Source organism: Cyanistes caeruleus, chromosome 1 (genome assembly GCF_971803275.1).
Source record: "Cyanistes caeruleus chromosome 1, bCyaCae1.hap1.1, whole genome shotgun sequence".
NCBI classification, from domain to species: Eukaryota; Metazoa; Chordata; class Aves; order Passeriformes; family Paridae; genus Cyanistes; species Cyanistes caeruleus.
In genome coordinates this window covers 27,381,625-27,407,684 of record NC_141701.1, presented here as the reverse complement: position 1 = coordinate 27,407,684, position 26,060 = coordinate 27,381,625, and the positions used below count along the sequence as shown (strand labels likewise).

Here is a 26,060-nt window from a genome sequence, read left to right as displayed (position 1 = left end):
CATAATATCTGTTGGGGTAGAGGCAGAGGTAACAGACAGAAGTCATGGCTTACCAAGCTGGTAGGGGTGATAGGTTAGGTTAATGCATTATAATTTTATACTTGGTATATGTTTAGATGCTCGTATAGAAAAATAGGAGAAAAGAAACCTGGTCAAGCAGAACTCCTTGCTTAGCTCACACTTTCTTCTTTACAGGTAGGGGAAACTCCCAAAGCAGAGATGAAGAGAATTCTTGAAGAAATAAATGCTATCAAAACAAAGGTAATGATGTTGGCCTTTTCATTCTAGGAAAATTGCTAAAAAAAAAAAATAAAAACCACAATGTCTGACTTGCTAGTTTGCACATTCTGCTCTGCAACATTTCCAGAATATATTTGGGAATAAAACCATGGGTGGCTTTTCCTTAATATGAAAAATCCTTTCTTCCATCAGCCTTCCTTGACTTTAGTGGGGCTTATGAGTTTGGTGAAAATTAGTAATTTCCCCAGTCTTTGATCTCCTAAAAACTAGGCATGGAACCTTATGTGCCTCAGTGGACAGAGCCAAATAAAAGACATATTTAGAAATTGGTCCATTTGGCCTTAATATGTAGGCTGCCTAGTGGATCTCTGGAAATGCCACTGACTAGACATTTGTGTCCTAGATAACATTATGTGATGAATCTCACATTTCATAGGCTGTCTTGCTTGCTATTAGCACAAATATGAAAGTTGTACCTGTCTCACTTTGTTGTATGGTGACCTAATGCAATATTCAATAGAATTTCCATAAGAAAGGAGACCAGAAGAAGGAGTATTTCTGCCCAGATATGAGTGAAACACATTGGTACTGGACGGCACTTCACATGAGTTAGCTCAGGTACAAGAAGTAGCATCATGGAGTTTTCTGTTTCATGATGCTTTCTCTGGGCCCATCTGTGAGGGTCATTTAGTTCACCTATCTTACTGCACCATTTTAGCTTGTGTAGATCTGTGCTTACTTTCCTCAGTTAATACATTTGAAATATCTGAGTCATTCCCTGTTTCTTAAAATGACAGAATTTTACAGTAATCTTGGCTAGATTTGTTGAAGAGTTTTCTGTTTGGTTTTGTTGTGTTTTTGTTTTTATTTTATAGGGGAAAAATGCTCCTTTTCCAAACTTCGATCCTTCAATTCTTTTCCCTAAATCTCATGACTACTGGACATACCATGGATCTGTCACTACTCCACCTTGTGAAGAGTGTGTTACCTGGATTATTCTTAGAGAGCCCATCATAGTCAGTTCAGACCAGGTAAACTTCCCCCTTCATTTTATTTACATGCCATAACCTGAATGTATTCTTTTGACAAGGAAAACAACCACTGGTTTTGTGAGAAATTACAGGATTAAAAGGAGAGTGAAGAGCTAGCCCACATCCAACACCATGGTACTTCAAGCCCACAGACGTTAGAGAGCTTTTTAAATTCGTAAAAACATACCACAGTGTAGCTGGTAAGAGTTTTCTTTCAAAAACATAATTTTTCAGAATACAAATGTAATGGGATTGGTGACTCTGTCTGCCCTGCATTGCAGATGGGAGTGCAAGCTGGAAATGTTGAATTACATGCTTGATACCTGTTTTTGAAAGGCATACTGGCTACTTTTTCACAAACTGGAGCAACAACAGCTAACTATAATTTATTGTTAATGTCACTTACTGTAAAGAAGTATTTCTTGTTAATTTCCCCTCCTAATTTTCTCCCAAGTCCAGTTACAGGAATTTGAATGCCCTCTTTCAGCACATTTCAGCCTATGATTCTACTCTTACCACACAAGTCTGTTTTCTCATCTGAGGTTATTCCTCTAGTCAGCAGACTAATAATACAGTACCACAAATTTCAAGGCTCCAGGATAGAAAGCACATGAATATTCATCAAGGGACTGACATATTATGTAGATGTTGTATTTGGACACATAACTTTTCATTTTAGGTTTTCAAGATGATAGTGTGTTTAATGTATTCATTGATGTGCATGTTATCACAAAAAGGAAATATTTTTATTTTCTAGTACTTTGTATTTAACTGGCTCTTTGTCTTTTAAGTAATACAACCCAGGTATGATGAGAACCTTACCTGGCAGTAGATGAAATATGGTAATGTGTTCATATATTTTCAGAGCTTATTGAATTGCTCTGTTTCCTTGTCCATCCAAAGATTAAAATATGGGGGCTATTTTCAAGTAGGTACTTATGTGAAAACAACAAATACAGTCTGACTGGTTTCCACAAAATGAATCATCTTAGATGTTCATATTACAGAAGATCAGATACGAATTATATTAGGAAAAGTGTAGTCATTATTGAGCATCTCTGATTTAAAATGCATTTTAAAAGAACTAACCACATTATTGATCCAGCTTTATGAAAAGACTTTTTGACTACAAAAGGTAGTCAAAAGGTGTTTGGGTCATGGTCTTTTTCTCAGCTGTTCTAAAATTAGTGCATTTTGGAAAACATACAAGACTGTTCTTTAACTATCCCTCTTGTAGAAAAAATGGAGCATCTAAGTTAAAGATTAATAAAGACAAGACATTGGCTCTTACCCTGAGGTAGCTGCTTTTCAGGCAGAATTGGCAGCATGTACAAGTTATTGTCTAGAAATACAATAGAAATACTTCCCTCACTCCAGAGTCCCTGCCCTCTAAATAATATATTCATATGAGGATCGTGTTGCCAATTATTTCTAATCCTAGACAGTGTAGTACCATGGAAGCCTCATTAATAGTGATTATTTGAAGTGTGTGTGCATTTGCAGTGGATTTCTTGGATGCTTTTGCAGCCAGATGGTAACTGTATATTAGCCACAAGGGGAAGTGCAGTCGCTGAAAATCAGTGCTCTGCAGGAAAATCAATTCACTAGAAATCCCAGTGAGGTAGTGTGGGTGGCCTAGCTGCTCAGATTACTTTTAATGAAAGAACAGGAATTTAACTGTGGAATAACTCTGTCTAATTGCAGACTAATTTTTTCATCTTTATGTAATCTTAGCCTGAATACATGTTGGTTTTTTACTGAGTAGAGCAGATATTTCAAAAATAATAAACCCCAGCACTCTTCTCTAAAAGTAATTTATCAGTATTAACAAAAGAGATGAAAAATTTTCATCTCTTCCTGTACAAATTATTCTTCATCTGAAATCTGAAATTTAATTTCAGAATATTAATCCACTGGATGCATGTTCTGCTGGTTATAAATGTGACCTCATCATTGTTCAGGCAGACTGAGATGGCTGGCTTTTCTGAGCTGTCCAGTGAAGAGTAATGTTGAGATGCCCGAGCTAGCTCAGTTCATAAACTGGAATGGAACAAGTTTAACCACAGTGAACCCAGGTTTTACAATGTAGACAGAAGTTCTGCTTGTATTGGCCTTTAAGTCTGTACTAAAAAGTAAATACATCAGTGTATTGAAGCTCCTGGTGAGCAAAGGTGATGCCTGCCCTGCATTATGTTTTCAAGTTTACAGGGGAAATGTGTGTGTGCTTTTCAAGGTAAGTCATTCAAACAGGGACAGGCTCAATGTCCAAATCACAGCTGATGAGTGTTGTGTCTAGTGTAGTATGTGGTAGTGACAGGAAATGAGTACAGGGTATCTATATGCATGTTGCATCCTTTGAAAATCAGAAAGCAGTAGAGAAAGAGTGTTAAACAGTTTTGACTAGTTTGGGCTCTTTATATGGCATCCCTTGAAAAAGGAAACACACCTTGGTATCAACAAAGGAGAGTCAAGCTGCAGACCTTGTTTACAAACCGTTTGAAACCTTAAGCAAGTCTTTATCTAGATTTAAATTCCAATTCCTGGTATTAATAAATAATGGACTTCTTGTGTCACTGCAGAAAAATATACCCTCTGCTGCAGACCTACACCATGGAAATGAACAATTAGTTTATAATTCAGCTTTAAAACCTTGTAATTCTAAAGGATTCTTAAATATCAGACACTAAGGCAAAATTAGAGTAGAAGTTTATTACAGCACAAGCAGCTGTATTCACATTTTCTGACTACTTCCCACAGTTTCTCTGGCTGTAGACAGTACCTAAATGACACTGTTTTTCACAATCCTGTTCAAATAGGACTCATTTTTCTGTTTTGACTATCCTAAGAATATCACTGCTAGGAAAAGAACAGAGTACATTTCCTGTGGTGGTGGGGTGAAAGACATCTACACAACGTTGAAGGAGACTTTTTTCCACAGCTGGACCAGCCTCTTTAGTTTAATTGTTGGGCTGTGGATTTGATCTCAAAGGATTTCCATCAGGACACTTCAATTTTTGCTCTTGTGCAGATGGCGAAGCTCCGCAGCCTCTCCAAGAATGCCGAGAACGAACCTGATCACCCCTTGGTTGATAACTGGCGCCCAACTCAGCCGCGGTATTTCAGGATGGTGAGCGCGTCGTTCCTCTAGGATGTGGCTTCTGTTGGGTGGCTCTGAGAGAGGCAACCTCTCAGAATAAGAGGTGTTTTTGTTTTGTGTCCTTTGCTGCATTTACACAGAACTCCAGCTGCTGATCTGGAGGCTGAAACTTGAGTTGTGGAATGAGAATTTCACTTTCAGAGGATAACATTTATTTTGGCAAATTCTACTTGTAAAATGGAAGTAGAGAATCTGTTTAGTTCTTCCTAACTTCTTTAACATCAGCTTTTGTTAATAGTTCAAAGGAAGAAAGAAGATACTAATTAGACGACAATTCCTATTGTGCACATGTCCCTTTATGCTTGTCTGATTGCATGCTAAAGAGGTTTCAGTTAAGAGAAGTAACTGGTTTCACCATTAAATTTTCAGTAGATGTTTTCAACATTATCCATATCCAGCTCTGAGCTGCACCAGTTAATCCACAAAACATTCTTGGAAATTATAAACACTTTTCGTCTTTGGAATAAAATATGGAAGGATAGGAAATTGTGTTATAATCATTGATAAAGAGCTAAACTTTTACTTTCTTAAGGTAATGGACAGGTGAAACAGGTCTGTTCTGAAAATTGTATTCACCAAGTTTATGCAGTTAAACCTATGGGAAGGGGGAAGAGCTATTTCTTTTTGTGTCACAACTGGTTCCCTTTATTAAAAGGCTAATTTCCATTTTAATATTGTAGCAGTCAAGGTGACATAAATTTTGTGAAGTTGGTCTTTGTATCCTTCGTATATATTTTATTCATATATGCAAATAGCTTTTCTGTGTAAAAAGGATGTTAAAAGAAAGAGACCTTAGTCTAATATTTTTTGAGACAAATTCTCATTTAATGTACAAATGTAATCAATCCTGCTGTCAATGAAACTTGTGCATAAACATCTGAAACCACAGTTGGATTCTTAATCAAAATGCAGTTGAACAATGTGGTTTTGTCTCTTGTTTTATTACAAAGAGCAATTAAACAGGATTGTAATCCTCTAATTGAAATAACAGTATTTCTGCATTAAAAAAAATCCAACAATAATAAATACATTTACCTAAGATTTTTCTTCTGTAGTTTTTTACTATTTAGAAACATGTAAAAGTAACAGAATTTTAAAGAAAGACCTGTCAATTTCCTCTGTATTCTATCTTTGTAGAAACTGATGATGCATAGTATCTTTTTCAGACGCTTGAACTACAAGTGTACCGATTTTACATGACACCTAAATAGCTACATCCTTGAGACATCCACATCTGTTCTTTTAGTGACATCATCTCTATTCTGACAATGGCTTTCTTGCAACATCATATGAGTCTGCACAAGTTGATTGCAGAGTGGAAAAGTTCAGCCTGTATTCAAACTCACTAAACTGAAAGATAATTTACCATTGAGCTCAGGAAACACAAAGCAGGTGCAGCTCTTGCAGTGGCTGGATTCTTGGCAGCCGTATTCTGGGCCAGGAGGATGTTGCTGAGCTTGTTGATCGAAGAGGGATTATGTTATTTCATTAAAAAAAGGAAAATTGAAGCCAAAATAGATTTTTCAAAGTGCTTAGTTTCTTGTGAGTTGCAAGGTAAGTTGTTTTATAAGGTACTTTATTAAACTGAATTGCATATCCTCGAGTAGTTTGGGGTTTTTTTAATGCAATTTATGGTATTGCAAATCTGGAACATGTATTCTCAGGGGTTTTTAAAGATATGGTGGTTTCCCAGTCAGACTTTGGAAAGGAGCTGTCTGGGTGCTATAAAAGCAGCTGAGGTAAGCCTCATGCTCCAGACCCATGTTTATTAACTTGGAACCTGAAAAGTTGAGGTAATCTTTCAGAAGGAAGTGTCATTTGACTCTTCCATGCAGTTGATTTCATTTTATCTGTATTTATAATTTGTAAAAAGTAGACTAAATTTGGCCCAGGAGAGTTGCAGATAGGAGGAAGTGTGTGAAAAAGGGTTTTGGCAGTTGTTTTACAGACCCTGTCCCTGTGCACAGGGACTGCTGGAAGTAATGATGACAGCTCTAGAAAACAATGGTACAGCAGGCATCAGGGGAAAAATGGAAAGAGTAGGAGTAGAAGGAAAATAAAAAGCCAAAGAATGAGGGTGGGGGCACTTCAGGGACCCTGTGAATCACACTGTAAGCTGAACATATGAGGAGATTACGGAGAGTTTTGAAGGCAGCAGTGAGAAATGTGGGGTGCTGTGAGTCAGCATTTAGAATGTGCTCTTGTATCATGCAATTTTCTGCTCTCTCTGGCTGTGTTCATTGTTATTCTGCAGAGGTTACCCCTTTCTTTGCAGCTTTCCCCAAGTACAAGAAAAATTAATCACTAGTATGACTGAATTCAGATCATGTAGTAGTAACATCCATCATACCTCACTTCTTAACTGCACATTTCCACTATGGGGTTTAACTCTGCACTGCAGGAACAGGGAGCCCTGGGTTCAGAACTACCTGGTAAAAAGGAAAGACATCCAATTTTCATCTTGGTGGGATAGGACACAACAAATTACTACTGTATTTGACTTTCATACCACATATGCCTGACTATACTTTGTGACATCAGTGCTAATTAGGAACAGCCCCTCTGAAACAAATATGAGACATGCAAGCCATACTGCACAGCTCATTGGCAGCCCCTTCTCCAAGTTACTTTTCATCTGCTGCAGAGGTCAGAAATGACATGGCCATGCTCTGTGATGCTGCAAGTCTTCCTGAAACATTTTAGTAGTATAGCTGTACCTGCATCTCTGTCACTGACAGTCTTGAACATAAGCAAGAAGGTGCTGTGGAATGAAACAGCAGCTGCAGTAGCACCAGAGATATGATTATGCTCTTCAACAATCAACTTTAGATAGGATCTCCCCTTCTAAACTTCATCAAAATAAAAGATACCCATGGTAAATGTGTGGGCAGTCCACTTTCTTATGTTTCTCATTGGGAACCTATTCTCTAGCCCCAACATGTTGATCACAGAAGTTATCTGGGTTACCTGTCTGCAGCTGGGCAGCAGACCATCAACCTGCAGTCTCATTTTGTGGAGCTCTCTGAGGCAAGCAAGAGAAGGCAGATATAGATAATCTAAAATTTTATATAAAAATAGACATAGATTTTAGTGTTGAAGAGGAGTCAAAATTCAGGTGATGGATATTTCTGAAGAATTTAGATCAGAACAGAACTTGATTAAATCTGATTTATATCCAAATTTATGCCTATTCTCTATTCCATTAGAGTAATTATAGGAAAATGAACAGACATTTCTTTTAATAATAAATAGGACAGTATTTTGCAACCTATGTGCATAACTGTTAATACATTGAGCAGAATTCTGAATTGTTTTGCTCAAGTTTCAGATTTGGGATCACAAATGATTTTTGGGACAGATGCTCTGTCCTGTTGCCCAGCTGTGGCAGCAGTGGCAGCTCACTGGAGCTGAACTCTGTCAGGTGGGTAAAGCCACCTGTCCAGAAGGGTACACAGCAAATCCCTAGTCACGCTCATCAGGATGCATCATGCCTCTAACAGAACATGCTGAAGTTTGGCTTGGTTTGGAAAATGTTTTCATTCCCTCACCTCAAAGGCTTTTTGCCACTGAACAGACCTATCTATGCCTCAGTGTTTATACAGCTTACTCTCTGTGTATATGTATGTGTGTATCAATATATACACAAAACATATGTGCTGTATAAATACACATTCTGCTGCTGATTTTGGTTAATGTGTGATAGTATTTTGACTGAAATTACAACTAATTTCAGACTTGGAAGAAAAAACATCCTTCTAGAGAAGTTAGTGTGCTTTTAACAAACCTGTCTCTGGTTGGCTGCCTGCCACACCTAGCTGTCTTCCAGAATAAAGTAGTGGAGGAAATAGCTCCCTTTCCCTCCTTTTCCAAGAATAAAAGAACTCCTCAGTTTGGAGCAGATATGCTTTCTGAGATCACTGGGGCCATTAATCACCTCGTCTTGCTTGAAAATTCTTGCTTAAAAGCCTAAGAGTACACTTGCTGGTCAGAAACTAGAGCTGGCACTTAGATTCGCAGTTTCAGGTAACAGGTCAAGAGAAAGAAGTCTGTGAAGGATCCTGAAAGTCAAAGTGAGTTATGTGTGTTTAATGTGACAAAAAAAAGACAGACAGGATTCTTAGAAGAGGTGGCACAATCTGAAGGACAGAAGAAGAAAATGCAAACAGTGGAAAGGTTATGTTTGCTGGAGATGGAAGAAAGGATAGGGCAACAGTGAGGGTATGAGACACTGAGATCCTTAGCTGATTTCAAAATGGTTGGAATAACAGACTTTGCACCAAATATTTTCTAAACACCAATGCTGTTGCTGGATAGTATTTGGTTCTTTGCTCTATTTTGTTTCAGAACTGCCCTTCTGACTTAGTTGTTCTTTGGTTTTTTCAGATTGAGCTTCTCTTGTACCAATTTCAACCTATCCTTCAATGAGATTTTATTATCCTCTAAAACTAAATCTTACCACACCTCCAAACCACACTTCTCTTAAGATGTTACTACTTGGCATTACTGTACAGAGTCTTGTTCTTAGGCATCATCTTCTGTTCAAGGCAGAAATCCTTAGCATTCCTTTATTTACTGTTCCACTGCTTTCTTCTGTATTCCCACACAAATGACACGTAGGAGGGAATTCAAAATCATGGGTTCATTTAGCCAGTTTTGCAAATAGCTATAAATTATTTCTTCCCATTCAAATGCTGAGAAGGACAGAAATATGATCAGTTGACAAGGATGCTTGCTTTAATGACTGTATCTGGACCAGGAATACTGGGAGGTAAGTCAGTTAATTAAAAGTTCATGAACCTTTCAACAGTGGTCCTGTTCCTGCTTGAAATGCTCTGACCTCTGTTGTCATGTTTCTTCTGCAAGGTGCCTTATTAGGTAAGTTCCTGGTTTAAATCCTTGATGGATTTAATGAAACAAGCAAAGTGCTGCAAGTAGATGTGAACTCTTGACATACCTAGTTTCTACTTAAATTGACTGTTTTGGTTCACTTTGCTAATGATAACTCCTGCAGTAAGATGACATGTGGGATGGTATTCCACATGTGTCTTTATTAAAATTGGGTAAAGTAGGTTGCAGTTCCAAAGTAATTTATAAGCTTCAGAAAGAGTAGCTGAAGAGACACTTGCACAGATACCCTAGGAGAAAAACTGTAGGTGTCTGTGCATATAAAGTGTCATGTCTTTATTTTTCCCATTTAATGGCAAAGGCAAAACCAGACACACAAACCGATAAACACTCTGTCAGTGCTGCCCATGGTTACCTACCAGTCCTTATAAATTTATAAATTAAAAATACCTTACTGCTTAATTATTGATGGGCTTTTTGCACATCTCCAATGAAAGCTAATGCTACTGGGGCATTCACAAGTAATTCATTTTGCAGTGAGTCAGGGTAAAATGCATGACACACCAATTTCAGAAGCCTCTGTTACCTGTGGGAATTGTTAGTGGAATGATTGCTCTGTCCTCTTTGAAATGGCTGTGCAGCAAAACCGAAGGAAAGTCAAAGCCCTTTCCCAGAGGGGGCCTGGATGGCTCCCATCTTCCTGGCTGCTCCATGCAACCTGCAGGAGAGAAAAACCTCCAGACAATTTCTTACTTTATCAAATTAGGCCAATAGATTCAAACGTGGAGAGGCCAACTGCCAGACACGTGCACATAAGGATATGCAAAAGAACATTTTGTTTTGCTAAACAAAATGACATGTCAGCTATTAAAAATCAAAATGGCCTTTATAAAGAACAGAAAAATATGAGCTTGCTCACCTGAAATTTCATGATTGCAAATATGTTTCCATCTCTTATAAGATGATAAAGACACTATTTCTGTGGGCTTACTGTTTTGCTAACACTTATGAATAAAGACAGTAATAATACTTAGTAGATACGAGCTGAACACAAAGCATGACATAATGCATATAATAAAGAGTGAGCTTGTTTTGCTTAGTGGTTGTTGCTTGAAACTGGTAAATTCCTGTTCTTTTTTACTGAGATTTTAAGTCACTCTCATTCCCTCCCTTCCTGGTTCTCTTGTAAGGATATAAAAATACTGTTGTTCTTTTGAAAAGATTGATAATAGGCAGATCTTTATAGATCAGTATTTCAGATGATACTTTCAAAATACAGATTTTTTTAATAATAAAAATAATAAAATCAGGGCAGATTCTTAGCTGAAACACATACTTCAGCAATATGAAAGTGTGATTGAAATGAATTGTTTGTGAGGGTCACCCATTTTTTTTTACTTTTTCATTAAAATAAATCTAACTATTTGCATCTGTATAAGGCCATTAAGAAAGAGGAATGAGTATCAGTAGCTACACTCTTCCCTATTACAAGGATTCCAGGCTGCTATTTGACCCTCCAATCTGGCAGACCAACTCTTTTATAGCTTTTTACTCATGACATTGGTGTGGGAGGTTTCTGAGGCCAGGGCCCAATGTGTCTGAGCAGCTGTTCTTCTAGGGATCACCGATGATCTTTGTGTGAAAAAAGGTGATTCACTAGAAGATTAAGTGTATATTTGCCCTACATACAAGCCACATAACTGACATCTATCCCTTTGTTTATTCTGGCAGACCTAGGAAAAGATGCAGACAGGTTTCACCTCAGATACTTCAGTGCCTCCCCAGTGTCTTGCTCTGTCCAGCCAGGCCAGGATGTTTCCCTGTGTCTTTACCGAGTGCAAGGTAGCCCTGAGGCTAACACTGACACTAATCTTACCTTTCAAAAGTATTCAGTCAATGAGTGGAGTTCAGTGACTCAAGCCACTAAGGTACTCCATGGCCTTTGGCAGGTTCTTCTTTTCATCTTTACACTGGAATACAGAAACTAGTCCTAGGAGAAGGCATGTAGAGTCCTGCCAGTGTTTGGCCCAAGCAATGACTTAGGAGAAGCAGTCACTGTGCATAATGAATGCAGCATCTTTGGGGACTAGGAGATGGGTCTCATATCCATGTGAAAATCCCAACTGTCCTGCTAAAGGGAGTTGGGCATCCTTTTTTCTCCCTCTCTCACTCTAGACCCCTGATTATTTCACATTTTTCTTCAGGAACTCACCAGCTTCAACTCTTGGAGGATAAAGAATCTCCAGTACCTAGTTTGTAGCATATGAACCTTGGCTGGCAAAAGTCTTATGTCTGAACACTCTTTGGCTGGACAGCTGCAAGGTCTCATACATGCAGAATGTCCAAAAAAAACATTTTAAAGAACAGTGGCAAAAACTGCTTTAGAGAAGGTTTTGTTCTACATTTTTTATTAGTTTTGCTTGGAAAAAAAAAATGCTTACTATATGGCTGCTTCTTGGGTCTATCAAGAAATACAGTAAAATTCTGAGTGTAGGATATGTTTAATAATTTAAATGCTGTTAAAACTTTAGGTACCAGAGTGGCTGTCAGTCCAGATATGAAGGCTTCTCTATTTTCTTTGCAGAATTTTTTTCATTTCATTTTCGTTCTTATGCAGCTATATTTGGCTAAGATTTATTGGATCTTTAGCAGTAAACATCAAATATATGAGAAGAAAATTTATCTGTGATCTGGCAGCAAATAATCTCACCTACTAGAACTGCAATTGTATTTTTTCAAGGTATTACAAGATTTTAGTTAATTGATTTTATCTTCTATATGTCTAGGCAAGGTGTGCATTTAAAGTTACTTGCCTTATGAATAACGCTGAGATATTAGCATCCATTTTTTGGGTCCAACCCCTGTCTCCTGAGCACAGTCCCACTGAAAGCCTTTAAGCAGAAAAGCTATTTCAGGGTTTCTAGGAGTGCTCTGCTCTACTCTGCAGTGGTGAGCTCTCAATGTGTAATGAATTTCAAGAACATGCACACTGTGATCATTTGTTGAAATGGTTTCTCTGTAACAATAACACAAACAGTGGACATTTTCACCTCTGGAAACACTGGGCTTTAGCTCTTCTGTTCCTTCTTTCTTCAGGGGTGTACCACGTTGAGAGATTTTCCACAGCAAGTTAGGAATGTGGATTCACTTGTTACCATCTAGGCTAGAATTGACAGATCTTATACATTACAGCCTTCTGCATTCAAAAGAAAAAAAAAAATGGGAAGACACAGGAATTGGTATGCTTTTCTGGAAAAGGTTGCTTTTGTGTTTGCATATAAATTCTACATGTGTCCTGGCAGATACTGCACTGAAAATTACCAGCCACACTCCTGATAGAAAATATGGATACTGGCAAATTATAGAAATATATTAAAATTTCTGATAATTTCCTAAGTTTATAAAAGGTTATCATTCTATTAGTCTCAGTAAGCAGCATGGTCTTAAGCCTGTTCTGACAAATCAATTGGTTTTAAGGGCTGTGAAGAAATTCTAGCCTTGCTTGCCCTACTAAGCCTTGAAGTTTCATCCTAGTTCTTTTCACCCCTTTCCTATTTTCTTCCTTTGAGCTATTCCAGTGTGACTCCATATTCTCTTCAGACTTCAAGGGAAGGTCAGTATCTGTCAAACGTAAACTTTGCCTTGGGAGACTCACCAATCTACTGGAATTTCACAGTGAGTCTGGAGTTGATAAATAAGCTTAGGTCAAACTTTCAATCCCGTATTACTCCAAGCAGGCTGTGCCAGAGCACGTGTGCAGACAGATCAGATCAGATTTTCATTCTTGAAAATTCTTGCAGCCTTGAGTTTCAGCAAGCACATCATTCAAGTGAGTTCATATGAAAGCATGGCAATAATCACCTAAGGAAAGAGAGTATGCACTATGCATGAACCCTGCATGCTTTTGTTTTAAAGGAAGCAATTAAAACTGGAGGGTAACACTTTTTTATAGAAAGGTTGGGGGGCCAATGACCTCCATGAAAGAGAATGAGATTGAATAAATGTTTAAATATTATTTGGGTCTTTAGCAGGGTTACCTGGTACTGACATGTACAGTGATTTATATAGTGCATGGCATAACAAACCCCAGATATAAATTTTCTTCTCAGACACTTATCAACATAGCAGTGAGAGATCATGTTACTGCCAGCAGAATTGCCACATTGGGATGGCAACATTTATCATCTCAGTTCATGCGGGTCACATGGATTGCAATTTAAATAGTTAATACAAACATATATATAAACACAAACATGCATATTGAAGCACATAGGTAGTATCATTGAAATCCATGATTTTTAAAAGGTAAGTCTCTAGTATCTGTCATAATAATTTTATTTACTTAACGTCACAGCAAACTATTAAGCAACAGTTTCACCTGCCTTTCTTTCTAATTTATAGATCTCATACCCAGAGAGAGAAGATGGAGGAAGGCAAGGAAATTCAAACTCAGATAATTATAACAACATGTAAGCTGAAGGACTGAATTCCCTTGGATGATTTTCAAGGACCTGGTATAGCTGGATCAGAAAACGGAGTACAGAAAAAAAAGAATAATGGATTTCATTTCTCCATTACATTCAAAACTCATAAGGAAATTCCTGCAGAGAAGCAGAGAAAGTTCAGCTGTCTGAGCTGGCTGGAAAGACAATTGTGCAGGTGGGATCCAGTGCTGCTTCTTCACACATGCAGAAAGAGGGAACCACTGGGTTTACCTTAGCTGCAAGTCTGAAATCTGTTGCTTGGCAGCTCCCTTTTTATGTGCAGAGCTTTATTGTTGCACCACTTTGAGCCCTCATCATTACCAGCCCCAACACCAAAACCTCCAGGCACTGAGATTCTCACCCCCATGTAATTTCTTTGCATATCACAGTCCTGATACTCCTGCCACACATGGTGGAAATCTCACTAGAGGACAGTATTTAAAAAAAATTAAAAAAAAAAAAGGAAAAAGAAAAAAATATTCAGATTGTGATTAATCTTCAAGTATTTTATCTTGGATGAGGCAGCTAGCTTGAGTTGGTTATTAATCAATTATTCACATCTGTTTCTGCAATAAATGGGCCTAGCAGAGGTCTCCAACACTCAGATCCAGGAAGCAACTTTGATGCCTGCTTTCCTTCAGTATTTTGGTTGAGTTTATGCTATCTCTCATTTCTCTGACACAAAATTATTGTATATCAAAACAGAAAATTTCATTTGATGAATGGGAAACTGAATCGTAAGGTAATGTCAGTGCTATTGCTCTTGTCCATACTCAGGGAGAGAACTACCATTCAAAAAGTAGTATTGCAGGTCTAGAGAAATCCAGATAGGCTGTTAGTTTCTCTCAGAATCCTTTGCACTAAAAGTTAGTAGCAACAGAGGAAAAGCAGTTGTAACTGCCACGAGTCCCACGCAAGTAGCCCATTGGGACCCCTACTGTCCCAGGGGTATGTGGCCAGGCAGGTTCTGAGTGACTCTCACTGACTTCAGAAAATCTGGATCAAGCCTGAGGGCTGTGCACAACTTCCCTGATGATCAGAGTTTTCCACACAGCTGTCTGGAGGAGACAAGCAGACTGGTATAGGACCACGCAAGGCTGTCTTAGGGATGTCACTGTAAAAGCTTAGACATTACACTTCAAATAGCTCCCCAATGGAATACAGATCCCACTCTGTGATAATCTCCATTGGTGACTCACTTGTAGCAACAGCTCATTAGTTTGTCCAATATTTTTCCGCTTCTGCACCCCCAGTCTCTCTGGCTCTTCTCGCTTGCATGCATCTACCCAGACACATTCCCACAGAGCCAGGAATAAAGATGCTGTGAGCTGGGGAAGCTGGTGGTGAGGAGAAGGTGCCACGACCATGTGTCAGAGTGGGACAGTGCAGGAGTGTCTGGCACAGGGGGGCAAGATACCAGAGTGACTGTCTGGGACGTCAGCAGTGTGCTGGGTCATCAGGGAAAAAACCCTACAGTTGCAAGGGTAGCATCCCCTCAGTAAATTTGTTTTTAAAAAAGCAAAACCCCTGAATGATTCATTACCATACTCCAGAACTAGAAAAAGACTCCACAGGAGTCAAAGTAAAGCAGCTCAAACCAAAGAAACTAATAGCTAGTGGAGATCAGCTGGGAAATAGACCCTTCTGCAAACACAAGATGAAGGAGAAATCTGACAGCTTAATATTTTATTCTGGGGTTTCAGGAAACTTACCTAGTGCCTGACATCTAAAATATTAAAAAACTTAAGAGATTACACATAAAACACCAAAATATAATCAGTGAAATTTTTGTCAGAATACCAAAGTTAATTTAATAAACTCCTTGACACTGCAGCATTTTTATGATCCTTTCAGTGGCCTAGTATCTATAATTGAGTTTTTTCTTCTGGTGCATATCTGTGAAGAGATGAGGAAATCTCTACAATCATCACAATGCTCACAAAGTTTTGAATATTTTCATCCCAAGTTAAAATGTATTAATTGTCCTAAGTTATCTCACTGAGTTCAGAAAGGTATTTCAGGTATCACATCTGAATGCTCCAACTGAATGTCAGAGCATGCACTCCCTCCCAGCCCTTCACCTGATCCAGGCTGTGATAGGGGCTATGGTATAGGGGGTATAGGGTATGATAGGGACAGAGGTGTTCCAGAAACCCCACAGGGCACTGTCCACTCACTGCTTCCAACTGGCCATCTAAATACCCATCCACAAGGTTGTGAGATACATTCATAAAGGCACTTACTTTCCGGGGATAACAGCTTGCTTAAATGCCTTATTGCTTTTCTTAAGTCACTGTTCCAGAATTCGTTGTCATGAGTCAGAACCTGAGGACTGAGAATTTAAAAAACTTAATTAAACAAGCTGTAAAAAAAAAAACACAAAACAAAACAGCTAGATAATAAAAAAAACATTTATAAGTAGATTCCAGGGAAAAAATGCTGCCCTACTACAAAAACAGCATTTCCAAACTGTTTTTAGACACAAGATCAATGCTAGCCAATTAGACCATGCTTGATAATTTGGATAATAAAATTGTTTTTTGATTCTTTACACTAAGTATGTTATACACAGACAAATGATTTATACTGTGATGTCTGCTCTCATGCCATACTTTCAGACAAAGTGCTACAGTAGAAACAGATTTCCTTTTTGCCTGGTTTTAAGAAAAGTACATAAAGAGCACCAAAAAAATCCTCACTTGGTTACTTTTCTTAAAATAAGATTAATGAGAAACTAGTTTAGCACATGAAAAATTAGTTTGCAGGCCCTGATAGATATTGGAGGAATTCCTATTACCTTAGGAAAGCTTTCTTCATTAGCATTCTTAGTATAAATTTCATTTCTTATTTTTTTATCTACTTTATTTTTATGTTGAAAAATGATAGTGTGGTAAGGGAATCATGCTACCTTTGTAGGGCATTATTAACCTGGAGTTTGAGAAGCTGCAGTTCAGTCTTTGAGCCATCTCTCACCTGTTCATGGAGTTGATCATTCAGCCAGCTAAGCCTCCTGCCAGAGCTGGGATGTTTTCTGCAGCCCCAGCACTTCTAGTAGAAGGCAGAGGACAAGCAGCACAAGCTTCAGTGCTTCACTCACGACATGCTGTGAGTGATTTTGTGACAAGGGACTTTTTTTCTCTTGCACATGGGTGGACCTGAGGCTGGGCTGGGCTGCAGAAGTTCCCAGCTGCTGTGGCCAGGAGTGCCCTTTATCATTCCATCTCAGTCTTGTGTGAATGAAATCTGCTAGCAGGAGCAGCAGGTCATAGACACCGCACCTTTCCTCACCTCTGCCAAAAGAGGTGAGGACTTCTGCCTGGTCCACATCATCAGGAGTCACAGCCAGCAGGAAATCCAGCTAAAAAATTAAATTGGTACCTACAAATGATAAAAGTCACAAAGCACTGATGGAACCATAAAGTCAGGAATAAGCATGATCCTTTTGCCCTTTCAATTTTGATTGCTGATCCCTGAAAGGTATTTTCTCTTTTTTTCCCCTCTTTGTTTCCCAGGTTTCTATTCAGTCCCCTCTTCACATGTCTGGTTTTTATTTCTGTTTCTGTGGTTTCCACCTTCCTGAAAAGAGCCTGCAGGCCTTTCAACAGTATTGTTAGATACATAAAGCCATGGTAAATCTCAATTACTTCTTTTTATATATGCATATATTATATAACAATAATTACTTTCTTTTTTTAGTCAAAGCTGCTTCATTTTACCCTTCTTCTGCTGGTAATTTCAAGACATGTGAGGGAGTCTGCTTTCTGCAGTGGCCCGAGGCAAAGCTACAGGGACTTCAAAGGAAAATGTAGAAATTAGCTGGTGGCAGACCTCTCTAAAGAAGTATGATTCTGCTTGCCAAACTCCTACCAAGCAGATCATTGGACTGGTTTGCATTATTGTCATTTTGCACAGTGCCCCCCCATCCCAAAATAGATTTCCTGAAGCTCTGATGAAGTAGGATTTCAGCTCCATGTTTCTGAATTGGACAGCTGTGAACAGGACAGCTCTAATGGGACCTGGAACAAAGCGCAGAGGCAAACCTCCACGAGCTTTACTCTGAACCTGTGCAGAGCTGCAGACTGAGGGCCTTGTTTGGTCAGCAAGAATGAAGTCAGTCCTTAACACAACTGCAGTGCATCGTCTCTGCAAAGAACTGAATGTTTCTGGCCCATTTTTTTATTAACATGGCACTTCCCATTTCCCAGTCCATACTCCTCTGTTTTCTTTTTGTTCTGAAGGCACAAGTTCGGGCCATTCAGCACCTACTTCTGTCACTGTAAATGCTCATTGTCTGCCTCACTTTCTGTGACATTAGCGTCGACAGACACCCATTCCCTTCTTCTCAAGAGGCCTCACTTCAGAAACATGAGCAGACCTTGGAAAAGGGCCGAGCGTAGCGTGTGGAGGGAGCGCAGCTGGTGCCGGGCTGTTTCTTTGGCGGAGCCCGGCCGCCCCCGCTCCCGCAGCCTGTCCTGCCCTCTAGTGCCGGCCGGCGGCTCCCGTGCCTCCCTCCCCCGGGACAAGGTGCCACGAACAGCCGAGCCCAGGGTGCGCTGCTGTGAGCCCCTGAGGGATGCTGTGAACCCTGGCCCAGGAGGACTGTGCAGTTTCCATCCTCGAAGCCACTCAAAAACCTGAGTGGACGTGGTCCTGGACAGCCTGCGCTGCCATGCACTGCTTCAGCAGGGGGACTGGGCTAGATGATCTGAAGAGATCACATCCAAACTAAGTGATTTTTTCCAGGCTTAAGCATGGCTAAATTTATCAACATCTATTAAAAATAATTTATGTAATTCTGTTCGCTTGAAAAAATCTATCAGCAGCATTTGTATGTTTGTAGATGCCTTTGACTTGGTGTGCATGCTTATATATTTTTGAGACATTCCTTTTAGCCTTAGACTTGGTGAGGCATGAGGAAGCTTATAATGTCTTTCCTTGATTTTCTGGTTTCTTTTGAGCTTTGTACTAAAGACATAACTAAAAGCAAGCATATTAGGGCAGAAAATCAACATTGTGGCTTTGGGAAGTAGAATAATTAATTGGATAGTTGGGGGTTTTTTTGGGGGGGGGGGGTTGGGGGTTTTTTGTTTGTTTTTGTTTTTTTGTTTGTTTGTTTCTGATTTGTAGTTTTGGTTTTGTTTTTTTAATTCTGGGTTTAATTAATGAGGTGTTTTCATCATTGATGGCTGCAGTACCTTCCTCACAGGCTACAGCTGAAATCACTGTAGAAGGATGTAACTCTTCAGCCTCATCTCTCTTTGCTGAGGCAGGAGCAGCAATACCTTCCAGCTAGATGTGAGAAATCATATTTTTTTCTTCAGAAAAAAAAAACCACCAAAACCCCTTAGAATAGATGGATATATAACCTGTAGACCAGATTATTTGGATCTTGTTGAATAGATGTTATATTTTTTCCTTTCCTCCCTCGTATGTCAGAAATCGGGCACATCTAGGGATATGATGACAGGTTTGATGTATCACCACTGTTTTGGTGAGACACAAACAATTTCCAGAGCTGTCTCTTGAGCACATCAGTTTGAATTATTTCAAATCTGTATGCAGTGTAATAACCTGTGAAACAACCACTATAAAGATATAAAATTATAAAACATTACACCAAAGTCAAGTTTGTAATAAGGAATTTTTGCTGTTTACAGCTAAGAAAAGCATTACTCACAAAAATAGGTCACAAAGTGCTCAGTAAACCTATATGCTTTTGTCTGAAAACATAGACGCCAATGAGGAGTGAGTAAACACATATGCAAGATGATTAACCACATAAATAATCTGTATCATTCTTTGCATGTTTTATCAACAGTAAAATTTTTATCTGACTAGTCTTGCTTGCATGTGATCAGTGGCAAAATTATCACAGGACACAAGATCATGTGCTCATTTCAAAAAGTGTGTTATGGACATTTGTTCCTACTTTGGTTACTTACGATCCCAGTGCAGCCAGGGCCATACTGAACCAGAGGAAACATTTAGAATTGCATTTCATAGCTCCTCTGACTTTTCTAGTTACTTTTTCTTTACTATCAAATTTTATAATAACTTTGTGAGATGAAGTGCCTGCTCTGTGTTCATTATTACAAAAGGATTATGGTGAGATAAAAGCTTATCCATTTCTACAATTTAATTGTACCAAATACATTTTTTAACTCCACAGCTTCTTTTTCATACTCTTTTTCTTTTTCAAAAGACAACATTTAATATGTTGAATAATTGGGATTTTTATTTCAAGCTGTGAGTTACCACTCCAGTTTGCAGAACTGGTTTCTGCTGGAAGTTTAATGCTTTCTTATAAGGACAGACACTGGTTTCCAAGTCAATGCCTGACATCCTTCTACACTGCTGAACACTCAGTACAGAGGCCACCAAGGAATCCTGTTTCACTTAAATTAAGTGAATGTTCCCTTCTTTCGGGAACATTATTTTCTGCTTCCTTCAGATGCTCAGAAAACAACTTGCATTGTCCTTGCATTTCTGGTGTGATCTCATCAGCTTCTGACTATTTCTGAAGCAACAAATTCTCAAAGCCATTTCTAGGCACATTAGGGACAAGAAAATGATCAGGCATAGTCAGCATGGCTTCACCAAGGGGAAGTCTCGCTTCACCAACTTGCTAAAGTCCTACAATGACTTGAGTGACCTGACAGATTAGGAAAGTGCAGCAGATATTGTCTACCTGGGCTTCAGTGAGGCCTTTGACAATGTCTCTCATAAGATCCTCACAGAAAAGCTGTTGGTATACAGTCTGGATGAGCAAACATTGAGGTGGACCAAAAACTGGCTGAATGGCCAGGTCCAGAGGGTGGTCTTGAGAAGCATGGCACCTAGCTGGAAGCCAGTAACTACTGGTGTATGCTGTGAGTCAATACTGCATCAATTCCTGTTTAACATCTTCATTAGTGATCTGGATGATGGGGCAGTGTCCCAACAGAAATTGTGCTGATGACTCAAAACTGGGAGGAGTGACTTAAACACCCGAAGGTCGTGCTGCCATCCAGAGTGACCTTGGCAAGCTGGAGAAATGGGCCAACAGGAATGAAATTCAACAAGGAGAAGTATGAAGTGCTGCAGGTGGGGAGGAACAACCCTCTGCACCAGTGTATGATGGAGGCCATTGTAAGTAAAGGGTTAATGACATTTGCATTTTATGCATTAAACAAAGGGTGATGAAATCTGTTGCAGAAAACATCATAGGTGCCTATGCACAAGCTGAAAATGGAACAAAGTCCCAGATCTGGCTTTGCCAAGTCAGGACCAAAACCGGTATTTTTCATTACAACCTTAATCCTTTGAGACCCACAGAATAGATCCCTCCCCAGACAATGAATTGAGACCTGAGAAAATGGAGTGGTAAAACACACACACTCTCTTGCCTCTCATGCTAACAAGGGATTGAAAACAGAAACTCAGGGAACAAACTGGGTACGACCTCACCAGCAAGAAGCCCAGGACACTGAAGGACCAATGGGATGCTACTGGATCCATGATGGTGATTATCTTCTGCTTGCAGTGTCTGTCTCCTGCTTCCTTTCTCTTGCTCATTTTGTCTTTGTCTCTTGTTTCCTGATACAAATAATTTTACAAAATAAAGCTGGTATTTTTGAACCACCATTTGGTCTCATTTGTACCTTAATCTGGGCAGAGGACTTTAAGATTGAATCATAACAGCCATACATCTGAAAATACCTAAAGTACATGCAGGACAGTGTGTTTCAAGGTCTTCCATGTTGTACTTTTATAAACAGATGAAAATTTACAAGACTACTTTGCATTGTTTACCTAAGTTAAACCAACGACATATAATTAAAACCAGGAGCAGTAATTTTTGAGTTCTTTCAGGCCCTTTATTAATCCCTGACCAAGACAAATGTAATTTTCAAAAAGATGAAATTTTGTGACTAAAAGTGGCCCAGAGACTCTAATCATATCTGCCTGAAAATTCATGAGTTGTGACAGAATAATTATTGGTCCCAGAAATAAGTATAAAAATACAAAGTGAAATAAGCCTTGCTGACGTTCTACAGAATCGGTTAGAGAACATCCTTGGAATACACATGTCTTAATGATTCAGGGCTCATATCTCTGAAACCAAAGATAGAACTGGCAAAACTGTCTTAGCTATATGCTTTCTCCACCCAAAACCAAGATGTAAGGAAATAGGAGAAGAGGAAAACCAATGTTCCAATGAAAGAAGAGATAAGGCCACTACCTAGCAAGTCCTTCACTTCAACAGTGAGCAAAGACAGAAAGTTTATTCTACTACAAGGTAGCAGATACTTGTGATTACTGACTACAATATTAGAGCAAAATGATCATTTGACCCACCCTTTGAGCATCTATAAACAGAGATACCTGTTTACTTCATTGTTATGAGAAAGCTTTATATTCTCTAGCTGGCACAATGGAAACCACAGGTTGCATTTTGCATCGGTCTCTTACGATTCTTGCAGTATTTTTATCAAGTCTGATTTTCTGTGCAGTTCATGCCTGTTTTACCTACCTGCAGCCACATGTCTCTGTATCCATGAGAGCATGCACGTGCCGTTGCCATCCATCAATGCCACATACAGAGACGAAATTGCAAAGCCAGCCTTGAAGGTTGTGTTACTCTGTGACACTGAACCACCAGCAGGTGTGAAGACATTATTTCCACAGCACCTGTAGCATGGTCCTGAAAATCTGCCCTCTGCCCTACAGAAGGGAGGGCACTGTTTTACTCTCTAAGGCAAAATCCTGGGCACTTAAAATTTTACTGGAATGTCTGCTACTAACAATCAGCCAGGGCCTGGAATTTGATTTTAAGTCCTCTGAGGGCAAGGGCCATGTATTTGTTTCATGGATCTGCAGTACCTAAGTACCTGCTATTGCTGAGTAATGTCTCATGACTGAAAGTGTTGCCACCATATATGTAGGTGAGTTTATGAGTGGCAAATAATTACCTCTGAAATAATGAAACCCCAAATCAATGTGACACTGCCAGATTAATCTGTCATTTTCCTCTCTGTATCAGGCCAAGTGTTCTGAACAGTATAAAGAGATCTGTCCAGCTATCAGATGAATGATCCATTCCTCTTTCAAACCTAGTGATGATAATACTGAAAAAAGAACCTGAATCCCAACTGAGATCAAAAACATGCTGCAAAAAATTAGACCAGTGAGTCAGCACTTATCTTTTATGTTGTAAATTAATTTCATACTGAAACGAATATACTCAGGTGGGCAAAAGAACAGGATCTCGGCATTTTTGTCCCTGAGGGAACAGTGACTCAGTAATGACCCTGCTTTCATCAGAGGCACAGATAAATCTGTAGCTGATGCTATGCAACGTCGATAGCTGAGTCAGAAACAAGGATCTGTATTTTGCAGCCAGAAGCTCATGAGATCACACCAGCATGCAAGGACAAGTTTCAAAATATCAAATAACTTTAGTACCACAAATAAGAAATTGAGAAATGCCTTCCAGGCAGCTCCATTTATATGAACTGGTCAGTACTAGGTATTTAAACACAGCTGTGCAAAAGGTTGTGTTAACTTTAACCTAAGACCTAGGTTCACATCATATTTGCGCTCAAGTGAAATCATGGTTGTCCATTTAAAAAACAAAATAAATAATCAGACATATTTGTATGGCATACTAACTTGAACAAAAATACTGACTTTAGCTTAGTTTTACATTACCCATAAATTATCATGAAACATATGGAGTTTTATAAACGATCATACAAAACCACATAAAACAATTTCTAACTGAAAGAAATGGAGGTTTACATTACCAGTATATCACACAGAGTACTTAAACTTTGAGCAGTTATGTAGTACTTGTGCACAAGAATTAGCTGAATAGAAAAACAATTGCCAGAAGTTGAATGTATCAAAATGTCAACAATTTTAGTATCCCTACGTGGTCTATGGAGAGAGGCAGTGCCCTTTAGAATTGACCTAAGTGGCTTTGTGTCAAACACTGGGCTTTTGGCAGTGAGGAGAGTTAACTTCATTTGACAGCAATTGGGTTGCTGGATTCATGTTCCTCCCTATCACTTGCCATTGACTGCAACTCTTTCAATGCAACCATTCTTAACTCAGAACCTCTGCTTTTAGTCTCCCTTTCGCTAGGAGGGGATGGGGGAAGAGAGCAGCTTAAGTGGGGTTTAATTTTCTAGCTGTGTTTTAAACCAGCACTGCCATGCAGAATAATAATTTTCTTCTTGAGAATTATTGCTTTACTCAAAACCAGTGTATATCCTATTTCCTTGAGTGCAAAACCCATGTTACAAATAATATTGCAAATCTGGTCTAGAAGTACTAGTTATCTTCCTTCCCCTCCCCTTGCAAAAAACAGAACATGTATACAGGACATCAAGAATGGAATTAAGTCAAACACAATTCAAAACTGTTCATTTGATTCTTGTTAAAAAATATATAAATGAGCAATTGCTCATTGCAATTTGGCAGGAGGTTGTTTTGTTGTTTTTTTGGTTTTTTTCTGGGGGGGGTTGTTTTTTTCTGTTTTCTGGGGGTTTTTTTGGGTTTGGTTTTTTTTTTTTTTTATTCTAGGACTTTATCATTTAATTATGATGAGCTGGCATTACCTCCCCCATATATTTGGATTCAGTGTTCATCCTTACATTTAGCTGTGTGTACACCTTCAACCACATGGCATTACCCAGCTATAGTAGGTACTTATCTACTGGGTACACAGCGCTTGCCCTCAAAGGACATACCACTTGGTCCTGGCTGGTTTTTAGTAGCAGACATTCTAGTAAGTTTTTAAGTGCTCAGAACTTTATCTTAGAAAATGAAATTTTGCCTTTCCTGTTGTAGGGATGTGTAGAATGGAACTGAAGAGAGTAGATAAAACTAGAAGTATACTAGAGGTGGTTAAGCTTAAAAAATGTAAATGTTTGCAGTAGCATTCAACACAAACAGGTGTGAAAAAATATTTTTGGTCATGTTCAGGAAATTTCCAGCCCATTGCTATCTCACTTTTAGTATGAAAGGTGACATTTTTTGCTCTTGTATTTTCAGAAGAAAATATTTATGAAGTGTGTTAGTTGCACTGGGTGATCTTAGTGGTCTTCTCAAACCTTTGCGATTTTATGATTCTATCTGCATCTTTCTGAACAAGATCACAGAATCAGAGAATTGTTAGGGTTGGAAGGGACCTCTGGAGGTCATCTAGTCCAGCTCCCCAGCCAAGATATGGTTGCCTAGAGCAGGTTACAGGCAAACACATCTGTGTGGGATTTGAATGCCTCCAGATGAAGGTTCACAACCTCCCTGGGCAGCCTGTTCTAGTGCTCTGCCACTCTACACCTAAAGAAGATCAGGGGAGAGTTGCTTGCATCTGCTGGAGTGTGTTTCTAGGAGCTTTATTCCAGCCAGTGTGGGCACAGGGATTCGGTGGAAGGGCCTGGTGTTTATTCAGCCTTTCTCTGGAACGCCATCTTGACCCACACAGATGGACAGGACAGCTTTGAGCAAGTCCTTTCATTTATGAAGCCGTTCGTGAGGGTTAACTTCTACTTGTTTATGCGCTGAACAGGCACATTGAGTTTCTGAACAGGCCTTGCATCTCCTAACGTGGGCACCAGTGAAAGGCAGAACTCACTACGGACTGAGCTCCCAGCAGACACCCACGAATGGGCGCTGGGCAGCCCGCACTTTCCACAGAACGAGATTAAAATGGGGACGATTCGAGACACCTCCCGTGTGTGCCGCTACTGCCATGCTCAATGCCAACGCCTGGACGAGAGCCTGGGCGGGACGAGCCCCCGCCGCCGGGCCCCGGCCGCGTCCCGCCAGGCAGCGCCGCGCTCCGCCCGCCGAGCGGCAGCAGCGGCCCAGGGCTCGGGCGGCTTCGCCCCTCGCCTCGGCCGGGCCGGGCCGGGCTGGACTCGCCGCCCGCTGCGGCGCTTCGCTCTGGCTGGAGCCGCATTCCTCCCTGCTCACGGGCAGTCTAAACGTAGGAACTGCCGGGAGTCCCGGGGCCAGCCATCCCGACGGCCTGTGAACAGCACCGGCCGCCTGCTGTGACCGTGTAGTTCATCGTACGCAGCAGCCGAAGCGGGGATGGGCAGCCTGAGGCCCTGTCAGCTCGTGTCCCGCTCGGCCGGTCCTCGCTACGTTGCCCTGGGCTTACCCGGTGCGAACTGTGGCGCTGAACCAGGGACGAGCCCGGCCTCTGACGAGGCGCAAGCTCTGCCCTCTCCCACCGGCCCAGGGAAGCCTGGGATTTGGGGAGCAGCCTGGGATTTGGGGAGCAGCCCGGGATTTGGGGAGCAGGCCGGGATT

At 40.0% G+C, this 26,060-nt stretch overlaps 2 protein-coding genes across 8 annotated transcripts in view; one reads left to right on the top strand and one right to left on the bottom strand.

Annotated features, from left to right (window-relative positions):
- Positions 1-21,379, top strand: part of LOC111924779 (carbonic anhydrase 3-like) — a 31,934-nt gene extending 10,555 nt beyond the window's left edge. For 2 of the 4 annotated variants that reach the window (XR_015285243.1, XR_015285249.1), the window contains exons 5-9: positions 196-261; positions 1,116-1,271; positions 4,300-4,398; positions 13,675-13,932; positions 17,454-21,379. Coding sequence is in view for 2 of the 4 variants with exons in the window: in XM_086883609.1 (XP_086739735.1) it covers positions 196-261; positions 1,116-1,271; positions 4,300-4,419 (342 nt within the window). In the remaining 2 variants the exon portion in view is untranslated. Of the gene's footprint in view, positions 1-195; positions 262-1,115; positions 1,272-4,299; positions 5,468-13,674; positions 13,933-17,453 lie in introns of those variants that run through there. The other 2 variants (XM_086883609.1, XM_086883618.1) reach the window with 1 other exon arrangement.
- LOC111924587 (uncharacterized) lies at positions 5,232-25,793 on the bottom strand. 4 transcript variants are annotated; one of them, XM_086883629.1, is made up of 11 exons: positions 25,472-25,793; positions 22,270-22,460; positions 21,204-21,332; positions 16,731-17,135; positions 16,001-16,089; positions 12,929-13,134; positions 12,324-12,469; positions 8,213-9,991; positions 7,396-7,484; positions 6,779-6,857; positions 5,232-5,884 (listed from the first exon to the last, which is right to left on the bottom strand). In XM_086883629.1, the coding sequence occupies exons 1-4, from the start codon at positions 25,702-25,704 to the stop codon at positions 17,116-17,118; spliced, it is 573 nt and encodes a 190-aa protein (XP_086739755.1). In that variant the 5' UTR covers positions 25,705-25,793; the 3' UTR covers positions 5,232-5,884; positions 6,779-6,857; positions 7,396-7,484; positions 8,213-9,991; positions 12,324-12,469; positions 12,929-13,134; positions 16,001-16,089; positions 16,731-17,115. The 4 variants fall into 4 exon arrangements, 2 of the variants coding, with proteins under 2 accessions (XP_086739755.1, XP_086739765.1); XM_086883639.1 differs by having other exon boundaries at positions 5,232-6,857; positions 7,396-9,991; positions 17,046-17,135; positions 21,199-21,332; XR_015285252.1 differs by lacking the exons at positions 5,232-5,884; positions 6,779-6,857; positions 25,472-25,793 and having other exon boundaries at positions 9,860-9,991; positions 21,199-21,332; positions 22,270-24,740.
- Between the last annotated feature and the right edge of the window lie 267 nt (positions 25,794-26,060).

Bases quoted from the DNA above. Each gene is read 5' to 3' on its own strand.
- LOC111924587 (XM_086883629.1), bottom strand. From the start codon at position 25,704: ATGCGGCTCCAGCCAGAGCGAAGCGCCGCAGCGGGCGGCGAGTCCAGC. The intron at 22,461-25,471 runs GTGTCTCGAATC...TCCCTTCTGTAG, and splicing joins AGTAGCGGCACACACGGGAG to GGCAGAGGGCAGATTTTCAG. The intron at 21,333-22,269 runs GTAGGTAAAACA...TATTTGTATCAG, and splicing joins ACAGAGACATGTGGCTGCAG to GAAACAAGAGACAAAGACAA.